Source organism: Zalophus californianus, chromosome 7 (genome assembly GCF_009762305.2).
Source record: "Zalophus californianus isolate mZalCal1 chromosome 7, mZalCal1.pri.v2, whole genome shotgun sequence".
NCBI lineage: Eukaryota > Metazoa > Chordata > Mammalia > Carnivora > Otariidae > Zalophus > Zalophus californianus.
In genome coordinates this window covers 2,580,226-2,606,498 of record NC_045601.1, presented here as the reverse complement: position 1 = coordinate 2,606,498, position 26,273 = coordinate 2,580,226, and the positions used below count along the sequence as shown (strand labels likewise).

General features: G+C 46.3%; 1 protein-coding gene across 4 annotated transcripts in view; it reads left to right on the top strand.

The window, feature by feature from the left end:
- The first annotated feature begins 2,234 nt into the window (after positions 1–2,234).
- The window catches only part of CEP43 (centrosomal protein 43), a 29,645-nt gene continuing 5,606 nt past the window's right edge, over positions 2,235–26,273 (top strand). The window contains exons 1-10 of one of the 4 annotated variants that reach the window (XR_003521450.2): positions 2,235–2,466; positions 2,973–3,026; positions 6,461–6,515; positions 7,174–7,262; positions 7,702–7,839; positions 12,504–12,584; positions 15,144–15,203; positions 21,594–21,820; positions 23,839–23,951; positions 25,850–25,918. Coding sequence is in view for 3 of the 4 variants with exons in the window: in XM_027602363.2 (XP_027458164.2) it covers positions 2,365–2,466; positions 2,973–3,026; positions 6,461–6,515; positions 7,174–7,262; positions 7,702–7,839; positions 12,504–12,584; positions 15,144–15,203; positions 21,594–21,820; positions 23,839–23,951; positions 25,850–25,918 (988 nt within the window). In the remaining variant the exon portion in view is untranslated. The remainder of the gene's footprint in view (positions 2,467–2,972; positions 3,027–6,460; positions 6,516–7,173; positions 7,263–7,701; positions 7,840–12,503; positions 12,585–15,143; positions 15,204–21,593; positions 21,821–23,838; positions 23,952–25,849; positions 25,919–26,273) is intronic. The other 3 variants (XM_027602363.2, XM_027602364.2, XM_027602365.2) reach the window with 3 other exon arrangements.

Below are 26,273 nucleotides of genomic sequence, written 5' to 3'. Positions count from 1 at the left end.
AATTTTTTTATTTTAATTCCAGTTGGTTAACATACAGTGTTGTATTAGTTTCAGGTGTATGATATAGTGACTCAACACTTCCATCCATCGCCCGGTGCTCATCACAAGTGCATTTTGTTCGGATTTTTAACCATCAGTTCCGCAACAAGCAGAACAAATGCAAACAAACCCTAATGTAATTACAAAAACTCGTATTTGGAGTACCCCTCAACAGAATACTACACAGGAGTTAAAGAAGGAGGTAGAATCTGTGTGTACAAATATCAAAAGGTGGTCAGGATTTGTTAAGTGAAATTAGTAAATTCAAAAGTAAGCCTAGGATGCAAATTATGCGAGGGGAGAAGTATGTGTGTATGGAACATATTTCTTTCTTTTTTTTTTAAAGATTTTATTTATTTATTTGAGAGAGAGAATGAGAGACAAGAGAGCACGAGAGGGAGGAGGGTCAGAGGGAGAAGCAGACTCCCCGCTGAGCAGGGAGCCCGAGGCGGGACTCGATCCCGGGACTCCAGGACCATGACCTGAGCCGAAGGCAGTCGCCCAACCAACTGAGCTACCCAGGCGCCCTGGAACATATTTCTATATAAGGTTGTCTGGAAAGACATATACCAATTTTAACAGATGCTGCTAGTGGGGAGAAGAGCGGCGGGCAAGGTGGAAAATCTCCACTTCTGCTTTCTTCCTTTACACAATAATCTGCAGACCCCTCTCCCCGCCCCCCCCCCCCCCACTGGCATTACAATCACCTGGGGTTTTAAAAAGATTCCTAGGACCTACCGCAGACCCAGGGAGGGTGCCTAGGGTAGGGTTTCCAGAATCTGCACTTTTTCTTAATTAGCTTCCTCATAGTTTGGGGTTCCCTCACTTAGAGCATGTTATTGAAAAACTGTTGAAACATGCAGTGCAATAGAAAAACTATTGAAACATCGCAGAAGAGTACAATAGCATGCTGAACATCCATATGTAATCTGCATTGTACTCCAGTGTAAACATGCACGCTCTGTGTGCACGTGCACATACACACACACCCATGTATTGATAACCTCAAAAATAGAAGTCAGTTTTGTTTTGGTTTTGTTTTTTACCAGCAAAAATGGGTTTATTTGGGAATAACAGAGAACTGCAATTTAGGACATGCAAGCTATGGCAAAACCATGGGCAAGCCCCCCAAAGGAGAGGAACATTATTTTATGAAGAAGGAGGAAATTGGAAGGGGTTGTTTTGAACCAAAGTCCTTTGGAGAAAGCAAGAGGTCAGGGTGGGGATGATTTCTCATTGGCTGAATTGCAGCTGTGGTGGATTTTTTTTGTAGGAGGTGCAGTGTACAGTTTTTCTTGTTGGGGCCTGTAATTGATGATTCTGTCCCCTGTGGACCTCTATTCTCCTGAGATCTGTAACCGACTGAACTGTTCCTGTAACTGACATTGAGTAGGAAAGCCCCCTCTACCCCCTTCAGGCGTATCCAGTACATGCTCCCGCGGCTCCCTGTGAGCGCGTGCACACACACACACACACACACACACGCACGCACGCATGTACGTACGGGCTCTATCGGTGAGCGTGTGCGCACACATGCATGCGTGTACAGGCTGTCTCTCGATGAGCGCGTACACACACACACACACGCACGCATGTACGTACGGGCTCTATCCGTGAGCGTGTGCGCACACATGCCTGCGTGTACAGGCTGTCTCTCGGTGAGCGCGTGCACACACACGCATGTTTGCACATGCTCTCTCTTGATGAGCACATTTACATATATACGCATGCATGCCTGTGTGTGCAGGCTCTAGCGCGGTGAGCGGTGCACACACACACACACACATTCCCGCGTGTATGTGCACACATTTCGGCAGCACGGCGGAAACGAGGCAGACATCAGGACTTTCCCAGCTGGAGCGTGCCTGCACGGGTAGCAGGCACGGGCCTCGGACACAGATCTCCGCCTGCCCCGTCCCGCCCCGTCCCGCCCGGGGCTAGCTAAGCAGGACAGGGCGTCCCTTTCAACCTGTGCGAACACGTCTAACATTCACAGCACACAATTTATTTATGCGTGCGATGTAATCCAATTTTAATGACGAGGCACCGCAGTGCGGCGTGGCCACTCTCCCCGCCGCCCTCGAATCCCGCCCTCAGCAGAGGCCAGCCACGGCCACACGGCCCCGCCCCAGCCGCAGGCCACGCCCCCCTCGGACACGGGGGCCGCGCCCCTCTGCGTTTCCCCTCGGCCCCGCCCCCGACGCCGGGGCGGGCTTCGCGCCGGGGCGGGGGGCGTGGTCTCGGCCGCGTCGCCGCGCGGCGTGCGGAATCTGCGGCGGCCGTTGGCCGTTGGCGCGGCTTGGGCGGTTGTCTTGGAGAAGCAAGATGGCGGCGGCGGCGGCCGCGGTGGTGCCGGAGGAGGACACGGAGCTGCGAGACCTGCTGGTGCAGACTCTGGAGAACAGCGGGGTCCTGAACCGCATCAAGGTGGAGCGGGCCGGGTCGGGCCGCGGGGACGCCGGCTGCGCCCGCGGGCCGCAGGGCCCGTGCGGGCGGCGGGCGTCACAAAGGGTCGCGCGGGGCCGCCGCTGGGCCGCGGGCGGGGGCGGCTCCCTGCGGGGCCGGGCCGGGCCGCGGGGGGCGGGCCGCGCGGAGGCCGAGGGTGCGCCCCGGGCGTGCGGGGCGGGAGGTCGGCGCGCGCCGCCGCTGCCGGCGGGGGCTGGCGTGGCGTCGCGGACGCGACAGCGGGGCCGAGCCGCGGGGTGGGCGCTGGGACCGGGCGGGGGGGCGGGGGGCGCTGCGCGGGAGGGCGCCTCACGGTGCGCCCTGGCCTCTCCGCACCTGCCCACTAGGCGTTGCGGTCTCGTTAGTTTTCGCTTTGGGGCTTTTAGGTGGTGGGGATGGTGCCGGTGGAACTTACGTCGTGTGCACTTCTTGTCGCGAAAATGGCCTTGAAACAGTTTTTGTTCCTTTACCCCTTTTCTTAAAAAAAGGCTGAACTCCGAGCAGCTGTGTTTTTAGCACTAGAAGAGCAAGAAAAAGTAGAGGTATGAAATCGACAAATTTTAACATTACCGTATTCGTTTATTTTAGTTTCTAATCACTTAGACGTTATTCTAAAGTACTACGTACGTTAGGGTGTAGCCAAGGATGAGTTTGAACTACTAAGGATTACATTTTTTTTTTTTTTTTACTACTGGAAGACAGGCAACCTTACTCTCTTTTTGTCTATATTTAGAATTTTGGAGTAGTCTAAAGAAAGTCAAGGTACAGTAGTAACCCTGGGGCCAGTAGTAAATCTTTGGTGGTGCAGATGCCTTTCCATAAGGGAAATCTGAAAAACAAGGTCGTCAGAGGAGCTCGGTGAAGAGAGGGTTCCATTGTCAGTGAGTTTGCTGCAGGCTCCTGCAGAACCTTCGATATGTCAGTCTATATTGCGAATGCCCACAGGTGGCGAGAACATAGGACGTCACTTTTCTCAACTATCTGACCACCCCGTTATTTTAAAATCATGTGCTCTTTGTCACTGTCAAAAGTCCAACCACTTCTCGATAGAAGTGCATTTACTTTTTTTTCTCTACCTCAAGTCTTCCCACCACTCTGAATAAATATCCTGGAACTTGTCGGCAAGAATTACTCCATAATCAGGGTCTTCACCTTGCTCCTGTGACAAATCCGTCTAATCTCCTCCTCACTTTTTTGACTTAGGGGTCTGCACCTCTTCAACTTCATGAAGTGCTTCAATTCTTGGCTCTTCTGTGTTTGTCCAGGTGTCAGTCTTCTCTCGGCTGCCCTCTGTTCTTCACTTGTCTGGACCCTATGGTCCATGTTTAAGAAACCCCAGCTTCCTTGCCTTCCAGCCGTACTTGCTCTGGGAAAAACTGCAAACGTCGTTTAATTGAGCAGACTAACTCCCCTGCCTGCTCTTGCCGTGGCCGCGCCAGAGCAGTCACCCAGCACTGGATTGCTGCCCTGACTAGCTGGCGGGTAACACGCCTCCGCGAGGGTCTGAGCAGGCCGTGAGTCCTCTTCACGCACAACTCTCACTTCGCTGGGCTCTCTAGCCTTCTGCCTCTCCTGTCTGCTGACTCGCGGCAGCTGGCCTATAGGGGCATCAGGTCCTGACCTGCGGTGTCTTCCCCTGCAGATCTGTCACTCAGCTCAGAAAAAGCTGCCCTGCATCTGTACGTATCTGTACCTCTTCCTTCCTGCTTTGGTGGAGGATTCTCTGTCTTGTCCAAGAATAGTCACTTTCTCTGGGTTTTGCCTTCCAGGTACTCTCAGCTCCTCAACCACTTGCTGTGTCTTTGGCCTCTCCCTTGCTGTTGGTTCTTCTCTTGAGCATAGAAACGTGTTTGTATCTCTCTCAAGGAGAAAACTGTTTTCCTTAACTCGTGTTCTTTTAATACCACTCAGTTTTTTCCCCTCACAGTTGAATTTTGAAAGAATGTGTATGTCTTATTTCGTATGTTCCAGGCACCCTTTAATACGTTAACATCTTAAATCCACTTAAATTCGCCTTAAATCTACTACATCTAAGGACTTCCCTTTGCTGGGGTCAGGAAGAATCTCCTTATTGAGTGTATTTTAGTTCTTACCTGTATTAGTTCTTAACTTAGTTGTTCTTTGTGGCATTTGACATTCTTAATTCCTCCCTTCCTTCCTTTCTGAAAATCTCCCTTGATCTTGGGGACTTTGTTCTCTTTCTTCCTTTTGAGCACTCCTTGGTTTCTTTAGCGTGATCTTTTTCCTCTACACCTGACTTAAATCCTTGGTGTATTTTCCGGTAGCTCTCATTCTGTGCTCTCTCCCTGGATGACCTTAATTATACCAGTAACTTGAGCCCTGTATCCTTGATCCGTATCGTGAGCCTCAGACCCATATGTGACCCTGCCTGCTGGACTGATCTTGCTTATGGGGACTGCTTTTGATCCAAGCAAGAAATCGGACGGTTGCCTGGACCTTGCTGCTCCTCTCCGCATCCAGTCGCCTGCCTGGTTCTGTCCGGCAGCTCTGTAGCTGGGATGTCCGAGGGGGTTCTGTGCTGCCCCCTCTTACTCTGTGCTGAGCTGCGTCTTTTGCAGGTTGCTCTGCCCCTTTCTTCTCTCCAGTCTCCCTTTTGCTGGTGTCCCTCACCATCTTCCCGAAGTCCTTTTTCTGCAGTGCTCCTAGTTTGGCCGTTTATAATACACATCTGCTCTTGTTCCTCCATTTTCTTTAAATATTTCAGTTGACTCAGTGTCTTAAAATTTCCTAGACCAACCTACAGGACCTTTGTGATCTTTCTCTTCCTTGTCTTTTTTGGGTTTTTTAAAAACAACTTTATTGAGGTGCAATTGACCTGCAGTAAACTCGATTATACTTAAATGTACGGTGTGTTACATTTGAGCACATTTACGCAACCTTGGAACAGTCGATAAGGCACATATCCTTGGCCCTTGAAAGCTTCTTCAAGCCCCTTTGTACCAGCCTCCCCCACCACACACCCCAGGGCCACCCACGTATTTAAGAGCCATACACGTGGGATCCTGCCGCACAGACGCTCTTTCCTTCTTTGATCTGGCTGCATTCATTCGGCATAATGCATTTGAGATTTGTTCATATTGTCCTTTGTATTAATAGTTCATTCTGCCTTTCCCTGTGTAGTGTAGTGTCTTTTGTATGGATATGTGACAGTTTGTTTAGTCATTCATCTGTTGATGAGCATTTGTCTTGTTTCCAGTTTTCTAGTATAAATAGGGCTTCTGTGAACATTCAAGTACATGTCTTTGCTTGGATCTCTGCTTTTATTTTGAGAAAATGCCTACAGATGGGTCATATGGTAGGGGTACTAACTTTTTAAAACTTTACAAACTACCTTCCAAAGTGATTGCACCATTTATTATCCCATCAGCAGAATATGAGACTGTCGTTACACCTATAATTCATTCAGTCTGCTTAAAGAAGCTTGAGTGAGCTAGAAGTGTTTTTTCTGTATTTATTCAAATAGACATCTAATGGCAAAAATAAGTTGGCCTATGCACTACACAAAATCATGTCACATACTGCTGATGAGCTGCAAATAACAAGTGTGTAATTTGAGTCCTTGCTCACAGAAGCATGCTATAAATGGTAGATACCTATGATGACAAAATGTCAACATGTATTTAGAATAATAAACAGTTGTTTTTGTAAGTAAATGTATTGCCATTTCATATGAGTATCTGAAGATTTAGCTTCTAAAGTAGTTTAATAAACAATTTGTGGCATATTTAAAAATTAAAAATAAATACAAGTTTTCATGTGTGGTTTCATTTTATTAGCTTTGAGATATTAAATGGCATGAAAGAATTCCTGTAGTAATCAATAGTTGTGGAGTGGGTTTAACCATAATTTTATGAGTGACCATATTTTACTTCCAGCTCTGCCAAAAAAACTTTAAACCACATTTTGTAGTTGTTTTTAGGATAAATGCATGACATAATATTTCATTTTTTAACAGAACAAAACTCCTCTAGTCAATGAGAGCCTGAGAAAGTTTTTAAATACGAAAGATGGTAAGATGTTCAGTTTGTTCTTGTTTATTTTGTCTGTCTGAATTTTCAAATGTTGACTCTATTTAGGAGAGATGAGGAGTTTCAGATTTTTTTTTTTAAGATTTTATTTATTTGAGAGAGCGAGCACATGAGGAGGGGTGGGGGGGACAAGGGAGAGGGAGAAGCAGACTCCCCTCCCTGAGCAGGGAGCCTGACCCAGGGCTCGATTCCGGGACCCTGAGATCATGACCTGGAGCCAAAGGCAGACACTTAACCAACTGAGCCCCCCAGGCGCCTCAAGGAGTTTCAGATATTTTTTGAAGTCTGTGATTCTTACAGGTTCTCATTTTAAAAATCGTATTTTAGTGTACAACTGTTAAGCTGTTTTGAATATTCTTGGTCATGGGAAATTGTTGGTTAAAACCAATTTTTACATAAGAAGCAGAATATTCTAATCCATTTATGAAATGTCATGTTGTTTTATTAATAGTTAGTTTCAAACTGATGATCCTAATGAAAACACGAGACTGAGATTTTCATTACTGGTGTTCTTCAAAGATAAATTTATAATTTAAATTTAGAAACCTCTTTTCTTCAGTTAATTAATCTTACTCCGTGGTGTTAGTGAAGGGGCTTCAGGACTCTCGCAGGTGTGCTCACCGCCTCTCACGTTTCGCAGGCCGGCTGGTGGCTAGTCTTGTTGCAGAGTTCCTCCAGTTTTTCAATCTTGACTTCACTTTGGCCGTTTTTCAGCCTGAAACCAGCACAGTAAGAGTCATGAATTTTTTACATCTATCCTTTGAAACCATCCTTGGTACAAATGAGTTCATTATAACCTGAAACTTAACAACATTTGATGCTTTATAGGGTCTTGCATATAGATTATTTTTTGTAGTTGATTATCTTTTTCTTAAAAGCCATCTGAGCTGTAGATAGCTGGTACCCATGCTGCTTCGAAGAACTTTGAAAGGAGTGTTTTGTAGAATTAATTTGTTCTGATGTCAGATACATCCATTTTTGGATGTAGAGACATGGTTAAAAGAAGTGTATAATTTTTTTAAACGGGCATTTTATTCATTAGAAAAATGATCTCTCTGTGTTTAGAGATATCTTTAAGTCCCCAAAATATTTTTCTTTAATCTCTGCAAATAATCTGCATACTTCTGTGCATTTATACCTGACTTGTTATATCTTACCTCTTCTCTAGTTTCAAGGTCTTGAAGGTCGAGAGAATTTAGCCCGAGATCTAGGTATTATTGAAGCAGAAGGTACTGTGGGTGGACCTTTATTATTAGAAGTGATCAGACGTTGTCAACAGAAAGAAAAAGGGCCAACCAATGGGGAGGTAAGTATAACTCTAGCCTCTGTTATCTTTTTCCATTTTAACTATTGGCTGCTCAGTGTAGCCACGCAGAGTTTTGCATACATAGTGAATCAGAGTTTAAATGGAAAGAAGCTATTCCTTAAAAACAAAACAAAACACAGTCAGATCATATAAACGCACATTTTGATGAAAATTGGACATGTGGCAGCTGAGTCTGGTGCCGCGCTTGTTCTGCAGATGGGCACCTGGGCGTCAGGGTCAGGGGTCCGGCTGTGTGGAACCGGCCGCCGCTCCTCCACTGATTGGCCGGCTTCAGACGTGGAGGGCCCTCCCCGGCTCCCCCTGTGCAGCATGGGGAGAGCGGGCCGCCTCGCGGCCATTGTGAGGCCTGAGGCACGGGTTGGTGCTTGTCAAGTGCAGAGAACATTCGTTAGTCGTAGTCTTGTTACCATTTTAAACAGAACAGGGTTGAATTAGAGGCTACTTAATGATTTTTTGAACTTAAGGCTTTTTAAAAGCTGTTTAAGCTGTTGATTGTGCTAGTTTCTAAACATTTTCAAACTTCTGTTTTCTTGATTAGCTACTGCTTTTCTTACTCCTTTTTAGAGATCTGCTAATGAGATTAAGTCTGATTCCTAGTTACTAGTTACAAATGTTAGTTTTACATAGAGATAACCGTTTCACAGACATGGACCGTGTGGTAGCTGTCTCAGACACCCGGTTAAATGTGTGCTTTTAGTCACTGGTTTGTAAGTGAGAATGTGGAGGGGAGTCTCAGAGCACGTTTTCTATTAGAATCTTTGAACATCAGGAGAGCCTGCGTGAGCACCTGTTGCATATAGGGCATAACAAATGGGTGCTTTGAATGAAAAGATAAAACAGACAGTTTCATGAACTAGAAGAATGGAGAGTTATTAAAGATAAAATGTGTTCCCATAAGGAAATGGACGTGTGAGTGATGGCTTATGATAACGCGGTGTATAGTAAATGGTTAGTACCACACATTTTAGGAGTCAAATCAGTTTTAGTTAAAGGGTTTTTCAAGTGGAAATTTTGTTAAACTCACTCTTAATGTGAGAGTAGAGGAGAGGACTGGGAAGCTGTTCTAAGGCGGCTCTGGGGAGCTGGGGCCAGGAGCGGGGTGCCGCGGCTGGGAGCTGGGGCGGGGCGCTGGGGTAGGGCGCTGGAGTGGGAAGCAGGGGTGGGGTGTGCTGCAACAGGGGTGGGGCCCCGGGGTGAGAAGGGGGCACTGCAGCGGAAAGCGGGCCATGGCGGGGGCGCTGCAGCCGCTCTTGGGTTCAGCTCTCTGAGGTGCTGGTGGCCCCTGTTCTCTGGCGTGCTCGCCCTTAGCTCACAAGCATGAGCGTGGGCTCTGAGCTGGGGTGCTTGGGGTCATGTCCCAGCTCCGCCATGTCCTGTGTGTGACTCTCTGAAGACACTTAACCTCCACGTGCTTTAGGTTCCTCACTCATGAAATGGGGGTGCTGGAAGTAGCAGCCTTGCTGGTGGTGGTGAGAGCTCTGGGGGGGGTCCGGGCGGCTTCGGCAGCCGTGCTTCGCGAGTAGGGGTCTGCGGGCGTGTGCCTGCATCATCATCGTGTGCCGTTTTGTTCTTGTTACTGTTTGATGACTCCCTCTGTCCAGCTCAGTCCTTTCCCCAGCGTGAAGCCAGAATCTCCAGCTCTTCCCCACACATACCCCTTGTTTAACTCGCGAACACGTTTGAATGCTGTGTGAAAAAACAGACTTCGCTCTAACAAAGCGGAAGTCGCAAAAGGTGAAAAATATGTGTCCTCGCAGATAACCACCCAGTTCCAGTTCTTGCTCCAGATTTCTCTGTTTGTGTTGATTGTGCTCCTGGGACTCCTCGGTTTCAATGCAAGGAGCTGCCTTTCTGTGCCCTCGGTTCGGTCCTTCTGTCAGGAAGGAGTCTCTCTCCCGCCTGTACCAGCAGCACGCGTGGAAGGAAGAAAGCTTAATTACTGGAAAACTCTGTTTGCTGCTAAACAGGGCGTCTACCTCAAACTGAGACCCAGTCAGAGATTTCTTGTCTAGTTGGGTGGATTTGAAAACGAAAACTCAATAAATATATTCTTTATATGTCTTTCAGACTGGTGGATCCGAAGCCTCCCCAGTCAGCTTACCCTGTTTTAGAGCTGGGTTTCTGACAGACGAACACAGGAGAAGATTTTTGTAGCTTCAAGAGGTCATTGTTTTACTTCTTTAAAGTTTGAAACCATTATGAAATACCCACTCTTTGCTACTTTTCCCCTCTTCATATTGGGATATGTCATTTTAATTGGTTGTGTGTATATGTATACACACATAAATCAGTGGTCAAATTCATACTTAAAATAGGGAACTCACAGGTGTCCAATTTGGCTTTTCCATCTTCACTAGTGTTTATTACTTTGAGAAGAAACCTGTCCTTAGGTTTTATTAACCTTTGACTTCTGATGCTGGGGAAGAAAACCAGCTGTGGATTCAGCCCACTGGACTCAGTGATGCTTTTACCAACAGTGCGTTTTCAAACCCCCTTAAGAATCAGCTTGCTATGCCCCACGTCCTTGACCATGACTTTGAGTTGATTTTGCAGGGTGTGGGGTGTCCCCTAGCGTGGAGAGTCACAGCGCTTGGTTGTTGGCTGCGCTGCCCCGGGTGAGCCCCTCCCTCCCCGCGAGCACCTTGCAGTCGCTCCGGTCCTGCTCCCCAGCACACGCCTGCGGGCACTGTCCACAATCGGTCTGCATCCCTCGTGCTTGTTGACTTCATTTTAAGGTTCAGCCCTTTATCTATTCCTTTCCACTTTAAAAATTGAAATCACTGTGTAATGGCAACTAGATAGTTTACAGATGCCTCAGCCTTGACGTTAAGATCCTGTGTGATACGCTGCCTACTCATCTTTCTAGCCTTATGCCTTTTTTTGAAATGTGGAACCTTGTGCTTCAGCCAGACTTCTTATACTTGAAAGTGGCTTTTGCTTTCTTGCCTTTTCCTCATCTGCTCTCCACCTGAAACAGTGCATCATCCCCATACCCAGCTGTGGAATGTTGTCATTCACGGTCTCTCTCTTCCACTCTGCCTTCTGGGATGTTTCTTCTTGTTTTTCCCCTCTTTCTGCTGGCAGCTGTTGTAACTGAGTGCCTGGCGCTGCGTGGGTGTGGCAGCCCCCTGTGGTTGCCCATCCATCCCCACGTCTTCCCTTGGCTGGGGACAAGGGGCTTGGGCTCACCTTTGTATCCTTTGCAGGGTCCAACCCAACAGGGATTCTTCTTCTTCTTCTTCTTCTTTTTTTTTTAAGATTTATTTATTTTAGAGAAAGCGCACATGGTGGGGAGGGGCAGAGGGAGAAAGAATCTGAAGCAGACTCTCGGCTGAGTGCAGAGCCCCGAGAAGGGGCTAGATCCCATGACCCTGAGATCATGACCTGAGCCGAAACCAAGTTAGACGCTCAGCCACCGAGCCACCCAAGTGCCCCCCAATGGGGATTCTTCACAGATAATGTGTTCAAGGTCAGTGGGAAGCTTTTGCAGACTTTTGTACGGAGGAAGTACTTGTTTGGAAGATGAATTTGTGAAGGTTAGATGGTGAAATTGGGAGAAGTTCAAAGACTGGGAGAAGTGAAATCCACTAGAAGGCAAATTTAGACAGGAATGATTGTGGCAGTAAGTGCAGAAGCAAATGGGCAGGTAAAGATTCCCCTTTAAAGGAAGAAGCAAGAAGACTTGGTAAATTAACATTACGGCAGAGGGTTAAGGTCTCAGAGGGTAATATGGGAAGAAGAAAAATTGGCAAAGGTGAAATGAGGTTTTCAGTCTGGGAGAAGATGATGCCATACCGGGAGTCACGCTGCTCGAGGGAGGAGCAGAAGGTGTGACGAGCAGCACGTTGTCATACTTAAAGAGCTGTAGTCATCGGTAGGATTTTTAATAGCAAAATAACCAATATTTAATATGCACATAGTGCACAGAGCTGCTAATGATGTAGTGGATGAATTTTAGGTCATTTCCATTCCATTCCGTTCACTATGCGTTTAGCATAGCTCTGCGAAGTGACCAGCGGGTGCCCTGAACGTGGTGGTTTCGTGATGCTGCAGTGCCCTGCGGTGGCCATGCGGTGCAGTTCGGTCCCGTGCGGCACGGTCCGGTGCGATGCTGTGCGGTGCGGTGGCCGTGCAGTTTGGTGGCGTGGCCAGACAAGCCCCTGTGCTCTAAGAGATGAGAGAGTGGCATGAGCGTGCAGAGGAGGAAGGGGAGTGTGGTCCTTTGAAGAGGGGGACGTGTCTTTGGAGAGCCGCTGTTTGATGTCCTGGAGACAGAGTGAAGGAGGCAGCGAGTCTGGAGAGGGTGAAAGAGTAGATGTGTGCAAATCACAGGACAGGGCTGGTGCAGACCGCCCGGTGCCGAGCGAGGGCTTCGTCTGGGGCGCCTTGAACCCGCGACTGAGCGGCCTGTTCAAGGTGACTGGGTCAAATACTTAGGTAATTAGAATCTAAGTGTGTTTTGTTTTGTTTTTGTTTGAGTAAAATTGGGGGAAATCTAATAAGAATATTTACATAATTTAGAAAGAGTTAAAAACATCAGTATTGTGTAGTGGTTTTAAATGCTAAAATGCTGTTGAGGCTTAATAGTATATTTATGTTTTATTTTAAACTATGTTTTAATCTTAAACTGTGAAATATTTTAGGGTGCACTAGATCTATCTGATGTACATTCTCCACCAAAGTCACCAGAAGGCAAAGCAAGTGCTCACAGCAGTCCCAGTAAGGTGAGTAGGCCACGGGTGCGAGGACTTCTGCACTCAGACTCCCCGGGGCTCTGCTTTCCTCACCCTCGCCCTCTGTGTTCCAGGTTTTGTTTTGTAATGAAAGTGCCGTGTAGTTTCTTGAAATTGCTTTTCTCCCTTAATGAAGCATATATTTATAACAGTTATTTCAGTTTGTTGGTAGTGTTTTGAATTTTGTGTCGTAGAAAGGAGTGCACTGCTGAATCACAGAATTATGAGAAATTTGGACTCATTTGGTACTTTGAAAATTTTCTTCCTCAGTTGATAAGAGGATTTACTTTTCATTTATAAATCCCTAGCTTGAGGGTACTAGGTTCCAGACTGTTGTTCCAGAACACTGTGGTGTTGAATATTGTAGATGGATGACCAGTTTAGAATTGTAAATTATAGTGTTTTTTTTTTTATATTAATGAGCTATTTTGAGGATTTTTAAGAAAATACATGTGCCCTGGGTGTGTGTGTGTGTGTGTGTGTGTGTGTGTGTGTGTGTGTGTGTGTGGTTTATGGATTTTTAAGAAAATACATGTGCCCTGGGTGTGTGTGTGTGTGTGTGTGTGTGTGTGTGTGTGTGTGTGTGTGTGTGTGTGTGTGTGTGTGTGTGTGTGTGTGTGTGTGTGTGTGTGTGTGTGTGTGGTTTATGGGTTGTTAAAGTGAAGGCACATTGATTGCCGGGATCTGGCATACTGGAGAAAAATGCTGAGTGAGCGTTGGAATTTCAAGTCCAGGATCACAGGAACGGGCAGAACACGATTATTAGGGGGTATGTTGTCTTGGGACTGGTTGCAGCGTCCTGTGTGTTGGTAGAAACAACCGGTTGTACCCAAGGACGGGTTTGGGCCAGGTTGTGCCGTGACGGTTGCTGTGACTTCCATTTTGCAGGATGAGGGTGAGGCCCTGGAGCGTGATGGTGTTGCACTGACTTGTGGGCACAGTGGTACCTCTTCAATTAGGTGGCTTCCAGAGGGTTTCTCTCTCAGATGCCTGGGCTCAGACACCAATGAGTGCTTCCTGTTGTTTTGCTGCTGCGTCTTTATGGTGTTGCTCCTTTTCATTTTTCTCCATTTGGAAATCAAAGGATTTTGTGTTTTATTTGCAGCGGAGGGAAGAGACCCTCGTGCTGTGTGTAGGTGTCCCTTCTCTCTGAGCTCTAGTTAGCCTTCACTGTGGGGAGGGGTTTCCCTTGATGCTCATGGGAGGCTGTCACCATGGTTACAGAGAGATCAAGGTTGTGAGTCAATGTAAAAAGTCCCTTTAAATGAATTGTCAGATGTAGGAGCCTTGGTAAAAAAGCTTTGCTTTCTGTGAACATGTCTGGCTGTGAAGGGGTTAAAATTAATGCATATTCCACAATATCAGTACCTATAGAATTGAGCTGTTTGGGAGTTCTCTTTTTAGCCAATTATTATTTTGTAAAGCAAATTAGCAACACGAACCTTCTACATGTGGTGTGTCTTCATGATAACAGATTAAAGTCTTTGACGTATTTTCTCTGCACAAATTTTATTTTCAAGATCTAAGAATTATGATGAGAATCTTTTAAGTCAGTTAGGAAACGTTGCCTTAAATATAGAGAAGTGCCAGTAGTTACCAAGGTGGGTTTGGAGAGCAGTAAGCTGTCCTCCAGCCGTCCCCTCGCGCTTGCTGCCTCCTGTCGGCTCCCCGTGCGGCGGGGAGGCCTGTGGGGCAGTGGCCGTGTCCGCAGGGCCGTGGCTGACTCGTGTCAAGAGGAGGCCTCCTGATGGCAGGTGAGCTGCCGGTCCCTGTAGTTCTGAGGATGTGGATTTGGGATTTCAGCACTTTCCCCACCTTTTTCTTGCCAGCTCTCTTGTCTCACCCAGTGGTCTTTGAATCATCTTGGGCTCTCGGGGTACCTCATCAGGCTGCAGCACTTGGGGCTCTGGGGCTGTGGGACGTTGTGGCCAAGCCGAGGGTCCTGCCCGACCCGCAGGGACCCGCTTTGTGTGCTCCCGAGCAAGGCGAGGCCGGGGCCGCTCTTCGGGGAGGCTGCTCTGGAGGCCGGGCCTGGCTTTGCCACGGAGCGCCCACCGAGGTGTGGTTCTGCACAAGGCTACCGCGGGGCGGGGGGCGGCGTGGGCCCCAGGCAGTGGGCCCCAGGCACTGCGAGGCACGGTGTTTACGCGCAGGGTGAACCACTGCAGGAGAAGAGAATTAAGGAACGAGAAAAAAAATGTGGGTTTTAGAAAGGAACATAGATTAGGTTTTCCATTCTTAAGAGCTTTTCTTTTTTTTCTTTTAAAGGTTTTATTTATTTATTTGACAGAGAGAGAGAGAGAGAATAAGGGGGAGCGGCAGGCAGAGGGAGAAGCAGGCTTCCCGCTGAGCAGGGAGGCCGATGCGGGACTCGATCCCAGGACCCTGAGATCAGGACCTGAGCTGAAGGCAGAGGCTTCACTGCCTGAGCCACCCAGGCGCCCCCTTGAGAGCTTTTCTAATAGGAAACTTTATTAGTTTGGTTATGGATTAGTTTCTTTGTAAAGATTTATACGTTTTGGTAAAATGTCATTTCATTCTCATGCTCAGATACCGAGGTATAAAGGACAAGGTAAGAAGAAGACAAGCGGGCGGAAGCCTGGCGCCAAGGTAACACGCGTGAGGGCGGGGGGCGGCCTCTGTGGCAGGCCGCCGGCTCTGCGGCAGGCCGCCGGCTCTGCGGCTCCTGGCGGCACGGGGTCCCTGTCGGCCCGGGGCTCCGTCTTCTGTGCCGGTGTCGCTGTCCTCTAGCTGTAATCAGAATATGATCAAGTCATGGGGCGGAAAACAAAAAGTAATTTGACTTTCCGATTTTTATCCAGGTGAAAATCATACTGTTGGATTTTAAAAATGTGCTGTCAGTTTTACTTTTGAGAATTCCTTGTTTTGTTGGCAATAAAGTTGAAAATATTTTCCTTTTGAATGGGTGGTCATATACATATTCTTAACGTTATGATTTTTATCTGAGGTAAATAGAGTATCAAACTACTTTTTGGGTAAGTGTCAATTGATAAATTAAAGGCTAAACTTAGTTTCCTTCAAGACATTTTTTTTTTGTGTTGAGCGTTCGGGAGTGTCTCAGACCATCGCACATCGGTTAGCCCTCCCCGGAAGCCCTGGCTCACGGGAGACCCGTGGGGACACGCAGGGCCGGGCGAGCTGAATCTGCAGTGATGGGGCCTTGGCTGGTTTTTTTTCCCTCCCCAAATCATGACAGAAATCGACTAAGCCAGTAGATGAGCTGGTTTTAAAATTTAAGTATTACAGGTCTTAGAAGCACCACTCGTCAGTATACGTCTCACATTTGTTCAGAATAAGATACTTAAGATATGTAATTTTTAGTGCTGTAAGAATCTTCAGTTCTTGTTGAACCTTAGGTTATGTATAGATTATTGAAGTTCTTCAAAATTAAAGGGTTTTTAAAAATTGTATCTGCTGTCTTAGCGGGCTTTGGTTGTAGTGGTTTCACTGGTAGATTCCCATTATTCTATCTGTTACATTATTTTTATGTGTTACTACACGAGAAGACAATTTAGAGCATTAATTAGCAAGTATGTGTGACCAGTTACCTGGTGGGAGTTGCTGTGTGAAGGGCTGCGGTCACAGATTCATTGTGGGCCCCACTGCGGCAGGTGACAGTCTAATTGGAGAGGTGAGACCCACCTTAAGAAAGATGACTAAGAAAATAAAACAGCATATTTTTAAAGATACTTTTAATCAATTTCTTGGACTTTTTGAGAAAGTTAAAAGCATATTTCCCATAGTATTAAGTTTTTATCATTTATTGGTTAAAACATTTTGAAGTCTATACATTGTCTAAATCAAAGCACATTAAAAGATGAATTTTCACTTTTCACTTCTCACCACGCAGCCGTGGTGCCTCAGCAGATCGCCAGCTCTGCAGCGGGCAGGCCTCGTGGGCTCCCCTGACCTCGGGGGTGACTGAGGAATCCAGAAGAGCCCCTGCCCGGCAATTGTGGGCTCTCTGGCCCCTTTTATTTCATTTTTTGTATTCTTGACCCAAGATACTTAGTCACTTTGAAACCTTTTTTTCCCCTCTACTTCCTTGATTTTTTTTCTGAATTGCCTTTCTAAGTCTGTATTATACCCAACATTGCCTGTTTTCCAGCCTGGCAGGTGAGCCCGTGGCTCTTCATTCCTCAGCCTTTCTTCTTTGCCTCATGCATGCAGTAGGTTTGCAGATCCTTAATATCCTAACATTCTTAACATCTTAATATTTGAATGCCAAGCTGCATGTGGTCACTGAGGTACGCAGCAAGGCTCCCGGGGGAGCTAGGTGGCATTTCCCAGTTGTGCAGAGCTCTAAGTGGTAGTAACCCTGCCCGCCATGAGCCAGGTGAAGGGACCATGAGCGGGGCAGCAGGAGAGCCCAGGACATTGAACAAGAACTGTTGATGTGTCTTGTTACTTCTTTGGCATACAGGAAGGCACAGTATTAATGGCTCATTCAGAGATCCTTGACGGCTTTCAGAGAAGTTATATTCATATTAGAAATGAACTTTAAAGATCATTCGTATATGTATATATACATGTGCGTGTGTGTGTGTGTGTGTAAATAATTGATTTGTACTTGCTGTTATAAACCTGTCAAAGTGCAGAGCAAAATATAGGGCTTTTGAAGGAATTTAAGTTGGGTGCAAATAAAAGTTTTTGTTACTGTTGTGAGACAGTAAAGGATGGATGGGAGAATTGGAATACTCAGTGGAGAAGTATTTGGTGGGAGGGCGTTTATTTAAACATTCCACGTCTATATTAATACTTACTTCCAAGGAATCTTCCGTAATAGTCTATTTCAGTGTAAACCCTTTTGTTCTACCAAACGTGGTGCTAGTTGTCTGAGGAAAAAAAATGCATATCAAAAATGATAACAGACTTTTGGTAGGTTCTACTAATTTAGGTTTGTTATTTAAGATGTTAGGTGTTTTTTGTTTGTAATATTTAGATTAAGATGCTTTTCATCACTGCATTAAGTAATAGGAAAGGTCATCCTTTTTGTAATCAGTTCTCAGGTGTTTTAAAACTAGTGTGTGTTGAGGTATTTTTTGCTTCAAGTTCCTCTAAAAGGACTTTTTAAATTTGTTATTCCTTGTTTTCAAAATTCTGGGGTAAGCTGATTAAGGGCAGTGATGATGACCACAATGTACGTATGTTTGGGGGTGGGAGGGCAGGCATATTTGTGGGTCTCTTCAGTCTAGACAGGACTTTCTAGGCAAACCAAGCACTGTCATTCCCTTACACACACATGCACGCTCTCTCTCTCTCCGGGATGGATGAACTCACTTGGGTGAACAGCATTCCCAACCCTTCGCCCTCGTGCCTGGCTGCCTGGCCAGCTCCGCGTTTCCGGCTGCTTCAGATCTGAGACTGGGCAGCGGGCATTCTGCGCTGGCCCCCAGGCTGCTGGCTGGATTGGGTGATGGAGCGGAGCATCTGTGCAGAGGGTCATTTTCAAGTCCTGTGTCAGAGCCAGAGATACGATGCATCTACAGGAATTACAGGTAGTCTATAGAGCATATAGACAGAGGTTTTCTAGAAACACTGAGTTTTTAGAGGAGTTTAAATGTTTGTTTTCTGGTTCTAGAATCCTACAGTGTTTATGTTCTAGGTGAATAAGTTTTAAATATATGTGTGTTACAGCTGTGGTAGAATTGTTTAAATCATGGGTCAAGAACCCGCCTTTGGTGGGGTGGGAGAGGAGAGCTGGGACCTTGAGGTGTGGGTGGGGAAGGGAATTAATACCCATGCATTTTTTAAATACTTTTGCAAAACTGGGGTATTTCTTTAGCTTTGATGTTTCTCTGTTATGAGCTTGGAAAAACAAATTTTTTTTTTTTTTTAGGTTCTTAAGATGCTCTAGCGATAATTCATGTTTTGGCTCCTGGGAAATTTGTAGTTGTTTTCACTGTGAAACTTCTTTCTCTGTGAGGCTCGTTTTCTGTTAGTTGTTTTCACTGTGAAACTTCTTTCTCTGTGAGGCTCGTTTTCTGTTAATCTAGAAATGACTGAAATCCAGATGTGTAAGTGTACTTGTAGACCATTAAGTATATCCTCAGACTTTCTTACAACTTCACAGTAATTCACAGTGAAGTTTTAGTCTTGAGATTGGTCCAAGGGAATGTAACGACTGCTGTTCAGTAGGTCTCTCGGTTTTCCGAAAAGACAAACTTGATTATAGGTTTTAGTTATTTTATTTATTTTATTTTAGTTTTAGTTATTTATTATAAACACCTATACGTAGGGCTGCCGTGAGAAGGTACACAACCTTGGTGACTTAAAACAGCAGACATTTAGTGTCTCGCTGTTCTGGAGGCTGCAGGTTTGAAATCAGGGTAACTGCGCAGCAGGCTCCCCCTGTGGGCCGGGACTAGAGTCTCTTGCTGGCGGTCCCAGGCCTTCCTTGCCTTGTAGACCCATCACCCCATCCCCGCCGTCCTCTCTTGTTGGGTACCGGGCACAGTGGATTAGGGGCCTGCCTCCTGCAGCGTGACCCATCGTAACTAGTTACATCTGTCACGACCCTATTTGTAAGTGAGGGCCCGCTCTGAAGTACGGGAGTTAGGGCTTCATCTGTTCCAGGAGACACCGTTGAACCCGTAACTGCTAAGGCCTGTGAGGCTATCCAGGGAATGAATTCCAAGGCAAGTCTTTGTCTTATACACATAAACATTAGTTACTTGCCTTCCTACCATCGAGATGTGGATAAACTGGAGCTAAGTTCAGGAGGAATCTAAATAGTTAAAATTAAGCACTGTTTGAAACAAAGGTGTGATCCTTAGTAACCCAACTGAGTAACGGTCCTATTGGTAAATAGGTAGCCATGGTTAAAATGACACGTATTTCTGTGTGGTTTAGAAATGGATTTTGAGAACAGTTCCGAAACAGATCAAGTGTTTTTAAATTTTACTCCCTAGATAACTAGAACTATAGTTTTAAAGCAAACTGATTATGATTTTTAAAAATATATATTGTGCTGAACATCAGAGTGTGCTTGTCCATGAAACTTGTCTTCCTCAAACTAGTCTTTGTTCCTATAGCAGGGGTATTGCTGAATGCAGTCAAAAACTAGTCATGGGTAGATGTTAGTTACTAAATTTAGATCTTCATTTGGACTTAAGTTATGTTGGTAATGTGTGAATTCATGTTGGAATAAGTGTGGTTTTTTTCTAAAGTTGCTTTACATGTACATTACGTTCCATTTTATTTCACACCAGTCCTCAATTTTCTCAGGAGTGTTTTGATGGAGAGCATAGATCTCTCAGGATCTATAATTGTAAATGGGTTTAAATCACAGGACTTGGTATTTATTTCCAAATGCATATGTCTTTGAAAATCTATAAATCATAAATTACAGTGGCCATGAATCTAAGGAATATGTAAGTGGGTAGTTCTTCTCTGTATTTGATCATACCAGGAAAATTTCAAGAAAGTTGTTAAAATGTTTCTGCCCTTGGAAAATATCCTGTGTTGTCTAAAGGATGATAACTTGGTGTTTATTTTTCCAGACATGTCTTTTACGATAATTAATTTCTGTACAAGGCCCTACAAGTTGTATAGCATATGTCTTGCCTGCTATCGACTAATGCTGGCCTCTACCTGTTGTAAACGTGTAAACGTGCATCTTCATGCACACACGCTCCATTCTGTCTCTACGCATACTGAAAAGGCAGTCCTCCTCAGGGAGTGTCTTCTCCAGAAACTTCTCCCCAGCTGCACACGCCTTCTTTCTTAGCTCCCAGCAGTAGCCAGGTTTGGAAGAGCCTGGTCTGGTTGAATTCTTGGGGACACTCACGCCTGCGAACAATCAGTTCCTTAGGATCGTGTGGTTAGTCGTAGAGGATGGCCGGCCTGCCCCCTGCACCGCTCAGGAGAGTCTTCTCTTGCACACCACAGGCCTTGTACACAGCACGGCCCTCTTTGGTGTGCAAGGCTGAATCTTGGGAAATTGTCTGTTTTAACCCACAGAAGCTCTATTTTCATACGACTCAACTGAATAGCGTGACATAAGTGTTACGAGCTAAGCTCTGGAATCAGACTTCCGTATTGACCTGACCCTTTCACTTTCTGGGGACCTTGGCACGTGACTGGAATGTCCTCATGCCGCCTCTTCGTATCTACAGAGAAACCAGAACCTGCTCCTCCCACACCGTAGGCTGCTTTTGAGAGTGAGAAGGACGTAACCTGTGGGAAGACCGGAAGGCTCTTCAGAAATGTCAGCTCCCTCTGTTGTGACAAGCATGGTTGTTTGTGTTTGCTCTTATTTTTCTTATTGACATAGACAGTCTGACCAAGCATGGAGTAAAAAGGCCTTGTGCAACAAGAAATGCACTGGGCTGTTCTATGCCAGCATCACCAGATCAGCGGGATGGGTGTAAAAATGCTTTGAATATTTTGTATGATTCAAGGTGCCCGGAGACCTCCATGGCGCGGGTCCCTGGGCACAAGAGGAAGTTATCTGAGAGTCTGAATTCAGACCCGCGCTTTCAGTAGCCAGTCTGCCTTCGGACGACAGTGGGAAAGGCGACATCTTTCACCCTGACACCTGTCGCTTTCGCCCTGGGTCGCTTTAGTACTTGGTTCATGTATGTGAACTACTCTTCCTCCGTTACTAGTAATACCTTCTCTTTTATGCAAGTTGGAAATTTACTCATTTTTAAGGTAATTTTCGAAGGGGTGATGTGCACTTAAGAGGAAATGCAGAAGTTGTTTATAAATGCAATAGGTAAAGATATTTCCATTTAGGGCGGGAGACAAAGAATGGCATAAACACATCATTGTGGACATTTTCTCCTTCAGAAGTTGGCCATGCTATGAACTGGGGGTGAACTCTTAGGTCCTGGAGTTACTCTCCCCCTCATGCACTTGCACACAGAGACACAGATTTGTGTATGTTCACGTGACATTTTGCTATTTAAAATAGCTTATTAATGTTTTATTTCACCAAAGAGACCTCTTCTCTTTCCCTTTTTTTTTCTTTTCTAGAAGGCCAGTAATGATGCTAGTCACAGTGACACGAGTGTCTCCTCGTCAGAACCAAAGAGCAAAAGCGGTCTCCATTTGCTGGCCCACGAAACAAAAATTGGATCTTTCTTAAGTAACAAAAGTCTAGATGTCAAAGACAAAGCTGGTCTTTGTCCAGATGAAGATGATATGGGAGGGGATTCTTTCTTTGATGATCCCATTCCTAAACCAGAAAAAACTTACGGTTGGTGAGTAAACTCTTTTTGGATTATCAAACTAGAGGCTTAAAAATACAATTTCTAAATATTTTATATTTAAAAAATGAGCTACTAAAGCTTCTGTAATTATTGAATATGTAAGTCTGATTTTCTGTCCTTAAAGCCTTTTATGTTGTAAAATAATTCCAGCTGGTAAAAAGTGTAGATACTCATAATTTCTGTAGGGAATTGTAGACTGAGTGCCTGTCACGTGCCAGGTGCTGTTTCAGGCACAAGCTGTGCGGTCAGAACACAGGCAGAGCCCCAGCCTTCAGAAGCTTACAGTCCTGTGGACAGAGGCAACTAGAAGTGAAAATCCCCACATGCTGTGTTGGGTGGATGCAGCCAGAGTGACGGGTCGGAGCAGGGGCGGGGGCGGTGAGTGTGTGGAGGTGCGTGCTGTTCTGTTACAGCGTTGGGTCAGGGAGGGCCTCCCTTCGAGGGGCTGGTTGAGCAAAGAGCCCAAGTTTGTGAGAGAGCCCGGCGGACACCAGATACCGGAGCTCCACGCAGCACAGGCAGAGGTGAGCGACAGGTCAGAGAACGGCTAGGGGTGGTTGTGGAGACGGACTGGGTCGGGGCAGCGCTGACTCCAGCAGGAGGGGGCTTTACCCTGAGGGGCGCTGGGGGCCCCAGGGACTGAGCAGCGGAGTGACTAGCTCACTGGGCTGCTGGGTCTCCAGCTGGGAAGCTGTCAGGATTCTCCAGGTGAAAAGATGGCAGAAGTGGTGAGAAATAGGTGGTTTGGGGATGTCTTTTGAGGTTCGCTCCAAAAGGATTTGTTGCTAAGTGTTAGAGAATAAAGTGACATCAAGGGAAATTCAGGGTTTTCAGCGGAGTAACCAGAAGGTGGAAAACACCCCTGACAGGTGAAGCATGGAGGGCAAGGTTGGGCTGCACAGGTGGGCCAGGTGACAGTCTGGAGCTCCCTTCTGATGGGTCAGGTGTGGGAAGGTTGCTAATGCACAGGCGAAGCCGGCTGCAGGGAAGGGGTCTGGGCATGAGGGGGGAGGTGTCCGTGTTTGATCCTGCTGCCGGTGTAGCCTGGGGGTGGTCACCCGGGAAGTGAGTGGCACCTGGAGGTGAGCGAGGGGAGGAGGGAGGAGGAAGAGGGACGGGGACCGAGAGGACCCAGGAGAGGTGTTCTGGAAGGAGGAGGCCAGGGTGAGTCCTTGAGCTAAGTTGTGAAAGCCAGGGCGCACAGCTTGGAGGCAGGGATGGTGGGATTCTGGGCTGGGGGGGGCGGGGGCGGGGCAGGGTATCAAAGGCTTAGAGTGGGTTTAGGAAGGGATGGGGGGAGGATTGTGGGTGGGGAGAGCTTTCCTGGTGAGTTGTGGTGGTCGGGTGCGGAGGAGCGGGGTGGGGAAAAATAGCGGGAAATGGCCGTGTGCGTGTCTGTTGAGAACAGTCCTGCATTAGAGAGGAGATGGAGTGATGTGCAGGGGCTGCTGGGTGCTTGGGGGCACAGGGCACCCCCTTGAGGAGGCTGTCTGCTGGAAGGAGGGAGGTGTGAGTGCACCTTGTGGGCAGGTGGGGGCGGTGTGCGGGCAGCAGCCTGGGAAGGTTCCCGCCTGAGGGGGGGTGCACGGCAGGGTTGGAGAGGAGGCCTCAGAGAGGTAGGACGTGGCGGGAGGGGGTGCGCAGGGGGGCAGAGCTCAGGGCTGTTGGGGAGGTCAGCTGGCGGGGCTGTGCGGGACACCTGTGCTGTCCCCTGCCTGCATTGCTGGGCACCGGAAGGGGCTTCTGATAAAAGTCACGGACACTGAAGATGACAAACAGCGATATCATTTGAGAGCTGAGCGGATTTCTCACTGATAACGTGCCCCGTGGATTTGTGATGACGCTCAGCCTGCCTCGCCTTGTAGGTATTCTTGATGGTTTTGAGTCCACGTAACGTATGACCTGTCTTTCCCAGCACCCTGTGCTGCATGTACAGTGTCTTCACGTTGTTTATGTCTTAGTGGCAGAACGTAAGCGTGACCTTTAACTATACACTTGTTTCTTGTTAGGAGAAGTGAACCTGGTAAGCAAGCAGGAAGCCTTGCATCACTCTCTGACGCGCCCCCCTTGAAAAGTGGACTCAGCTCCCTTACCGGAGCCCCCTCATTGAAAGACTCTGAAAGTGAGTGCCTGGAAGCCCCCGGGTCTCCGTACTGAAGACACGGACTTGGAGGACTCAGGATGTGTTTTCTCTTAAATGCTACGTGGTCATTGGTTATTGTTTAGGAAGAGCCCATGATTTTACCAGGGGTAGTTCCTGTTCTTTGCTCTTTAATAAGGTTGTGTTCGCCTCATCGTTTGCCTTCTGTTTTTCCTGTGCCATCAAAATACTTTTTTTAGGAAAGTGACTTTTTAGCTGCCTTATATAGTAAACATCTTTAAGTCATTTCTCTCTTGTTGGACATTTAGACTGATTTCAGTAGGATTTAAATTCAGTTCTTAAGAACTTGTTTTCTAGATTCTGTGATACCACGGTAATCATCATGTCAATGTTAAAATATTCGTCCTTTAGCTATTGGATCTGTCATAATTGTTTTTTTTCTACTTTGGATATTGGCATCACTTTCTTTTTCTTTTTTTTTTTTAATTTTATTATGTTATTGTTAGTCACCATACATTACATCATTAGTTTTTGCCGTGGTGATCCACGATCCGTTGTTTGCGTATAACACCCAGTGCTCCACGCAGAACATGCCCTCTTTAATGCCCATCACCAGGCTAACCCATCCCCCCACCCCCCACCCCTCTGGAACCCTCAGTTTGTTTCTCAGAGTCCATCGTCTCTCATGGTTCATCTCCCCCTCCGATTTCCCCCCCTTCATTCTTCCCCTCCTGCTATCTTCTTCTTCTTCTTCTTCTTTTTTTTTTTTTTAACATACAATGTTTGTTTCAGAGGTACAGGTATGTTTGATTTTTTTAAAATATTTTTTCATCATGATGAGTGTATGTTTTAATCCCCATCACCTGTTTCTTAAATTCCACATTCCAGTGAAGTCATACGGTATTTGTCTTTCTTTGACTGACTTCACTCAGTATTATACTCTGTAGCTCTATTTATGTTGTGCAAATGGCGAGATTTCATTCTTTGGGGTATGAATCTAACATGTTTACGTGTAGCAGAGAGGTGGGGTGTCAGGCAGACATGGAATGGCCATACGACTACAGTTTACTTCCTACCCCCTCCCCACACACAGATGGCACCAAGACCAAGGATTCGAAAGCACAGCCTTAAACGTGGAGATATGTGCGTGAACTTCATTTACTAGATCATAGTAAATGTAGATTTCATCGACACCGTGTTCACAGCATAAATGTGAGATTTATTGAGAACATTTCCTAAAAAGCAGATCTTTATTAGGAAATTGTGGTGTGAATTTGCATAATTTTGCAGTATCTATTAACCTTTTTACATCACGCGTTGGGGCGGTAGGATTTGCCGGGCCAGGCGAAGGAGGTGATGGGTGGCTGCTTTTAGCCGTCCGGCAAACTTGCCTCATGTTTGCTAATGCGTCCCATCGGTTTCGCTGTTGTCCTTTCTCCTGGTCTTTGTCACCTGCAGTGGGAGTCTAGCATGTCATGATCACATCACTCTTAACACTGATCAGGGAAGAATGATGTGGACATTGAGCACTTGGGCCTGAGGAAGGAAAACCAGTGAGGTCAGTTGCGTAGATGGAATAGCAATTGAATTAAAGCAACGTTGAGAAGTTCAGAGGAAAGTAAAATCGATGAGAGTAATTAACTCCTACCCGGTGAGGCTTGTTAAGGATGGTGACGCCGGATAGTTGGGCCGGAAAGTATTTTGATGGTCAGGTTCCAATAGAGACTACGTGTTTACGTGTGGTTACATGTGACCACGGGCATGCAGTGCATGACGCCAGTGTCATCAGAGCTTGTAATTCTTTCTTGGTGTTTGGTTTGGACGTTTTAGTCGTAAACCCTATGCTGAACAAAAGTGGCACAGTTTAGAGATTGTTGTATTCTCAAAAGTCAATTTATGTGAATATTTTTCCTTCACAGGTAAAAGAGGAAACACAGTTTTGAAAGATCTGAAACTGGTCAATGATAAAATTGGATCACTTGGATTAGGTAACTAGATTTCTAATTTTAGCATTGATTGCCCGAAGGTGATTATTTTTTTAGAATAAAATCTAAATTGAAGTGGCTTAGCCTATAGTGAGCACTTCGTAATTAGATGTTTGGATGGTCTTTGTGAATCCAGGGTTACTCCATGTGCCGGGGGTGGATAAAGCAGCAACCACAACAGACTTTCTTTGTGGAGCTCGGACTCTTGTAGGGAAGATCTGCATCAAACAGGTCCCTACAGATACTTGGGGTTGAGAGTCCATATGCACTGGTGTGAAAATGGATAGTAGGGTGACTTACCCTAGCCTAGGCATTCCGGAAAGGCCTCACCCAGGAAGTGACTTCTCTGCCAAGACCT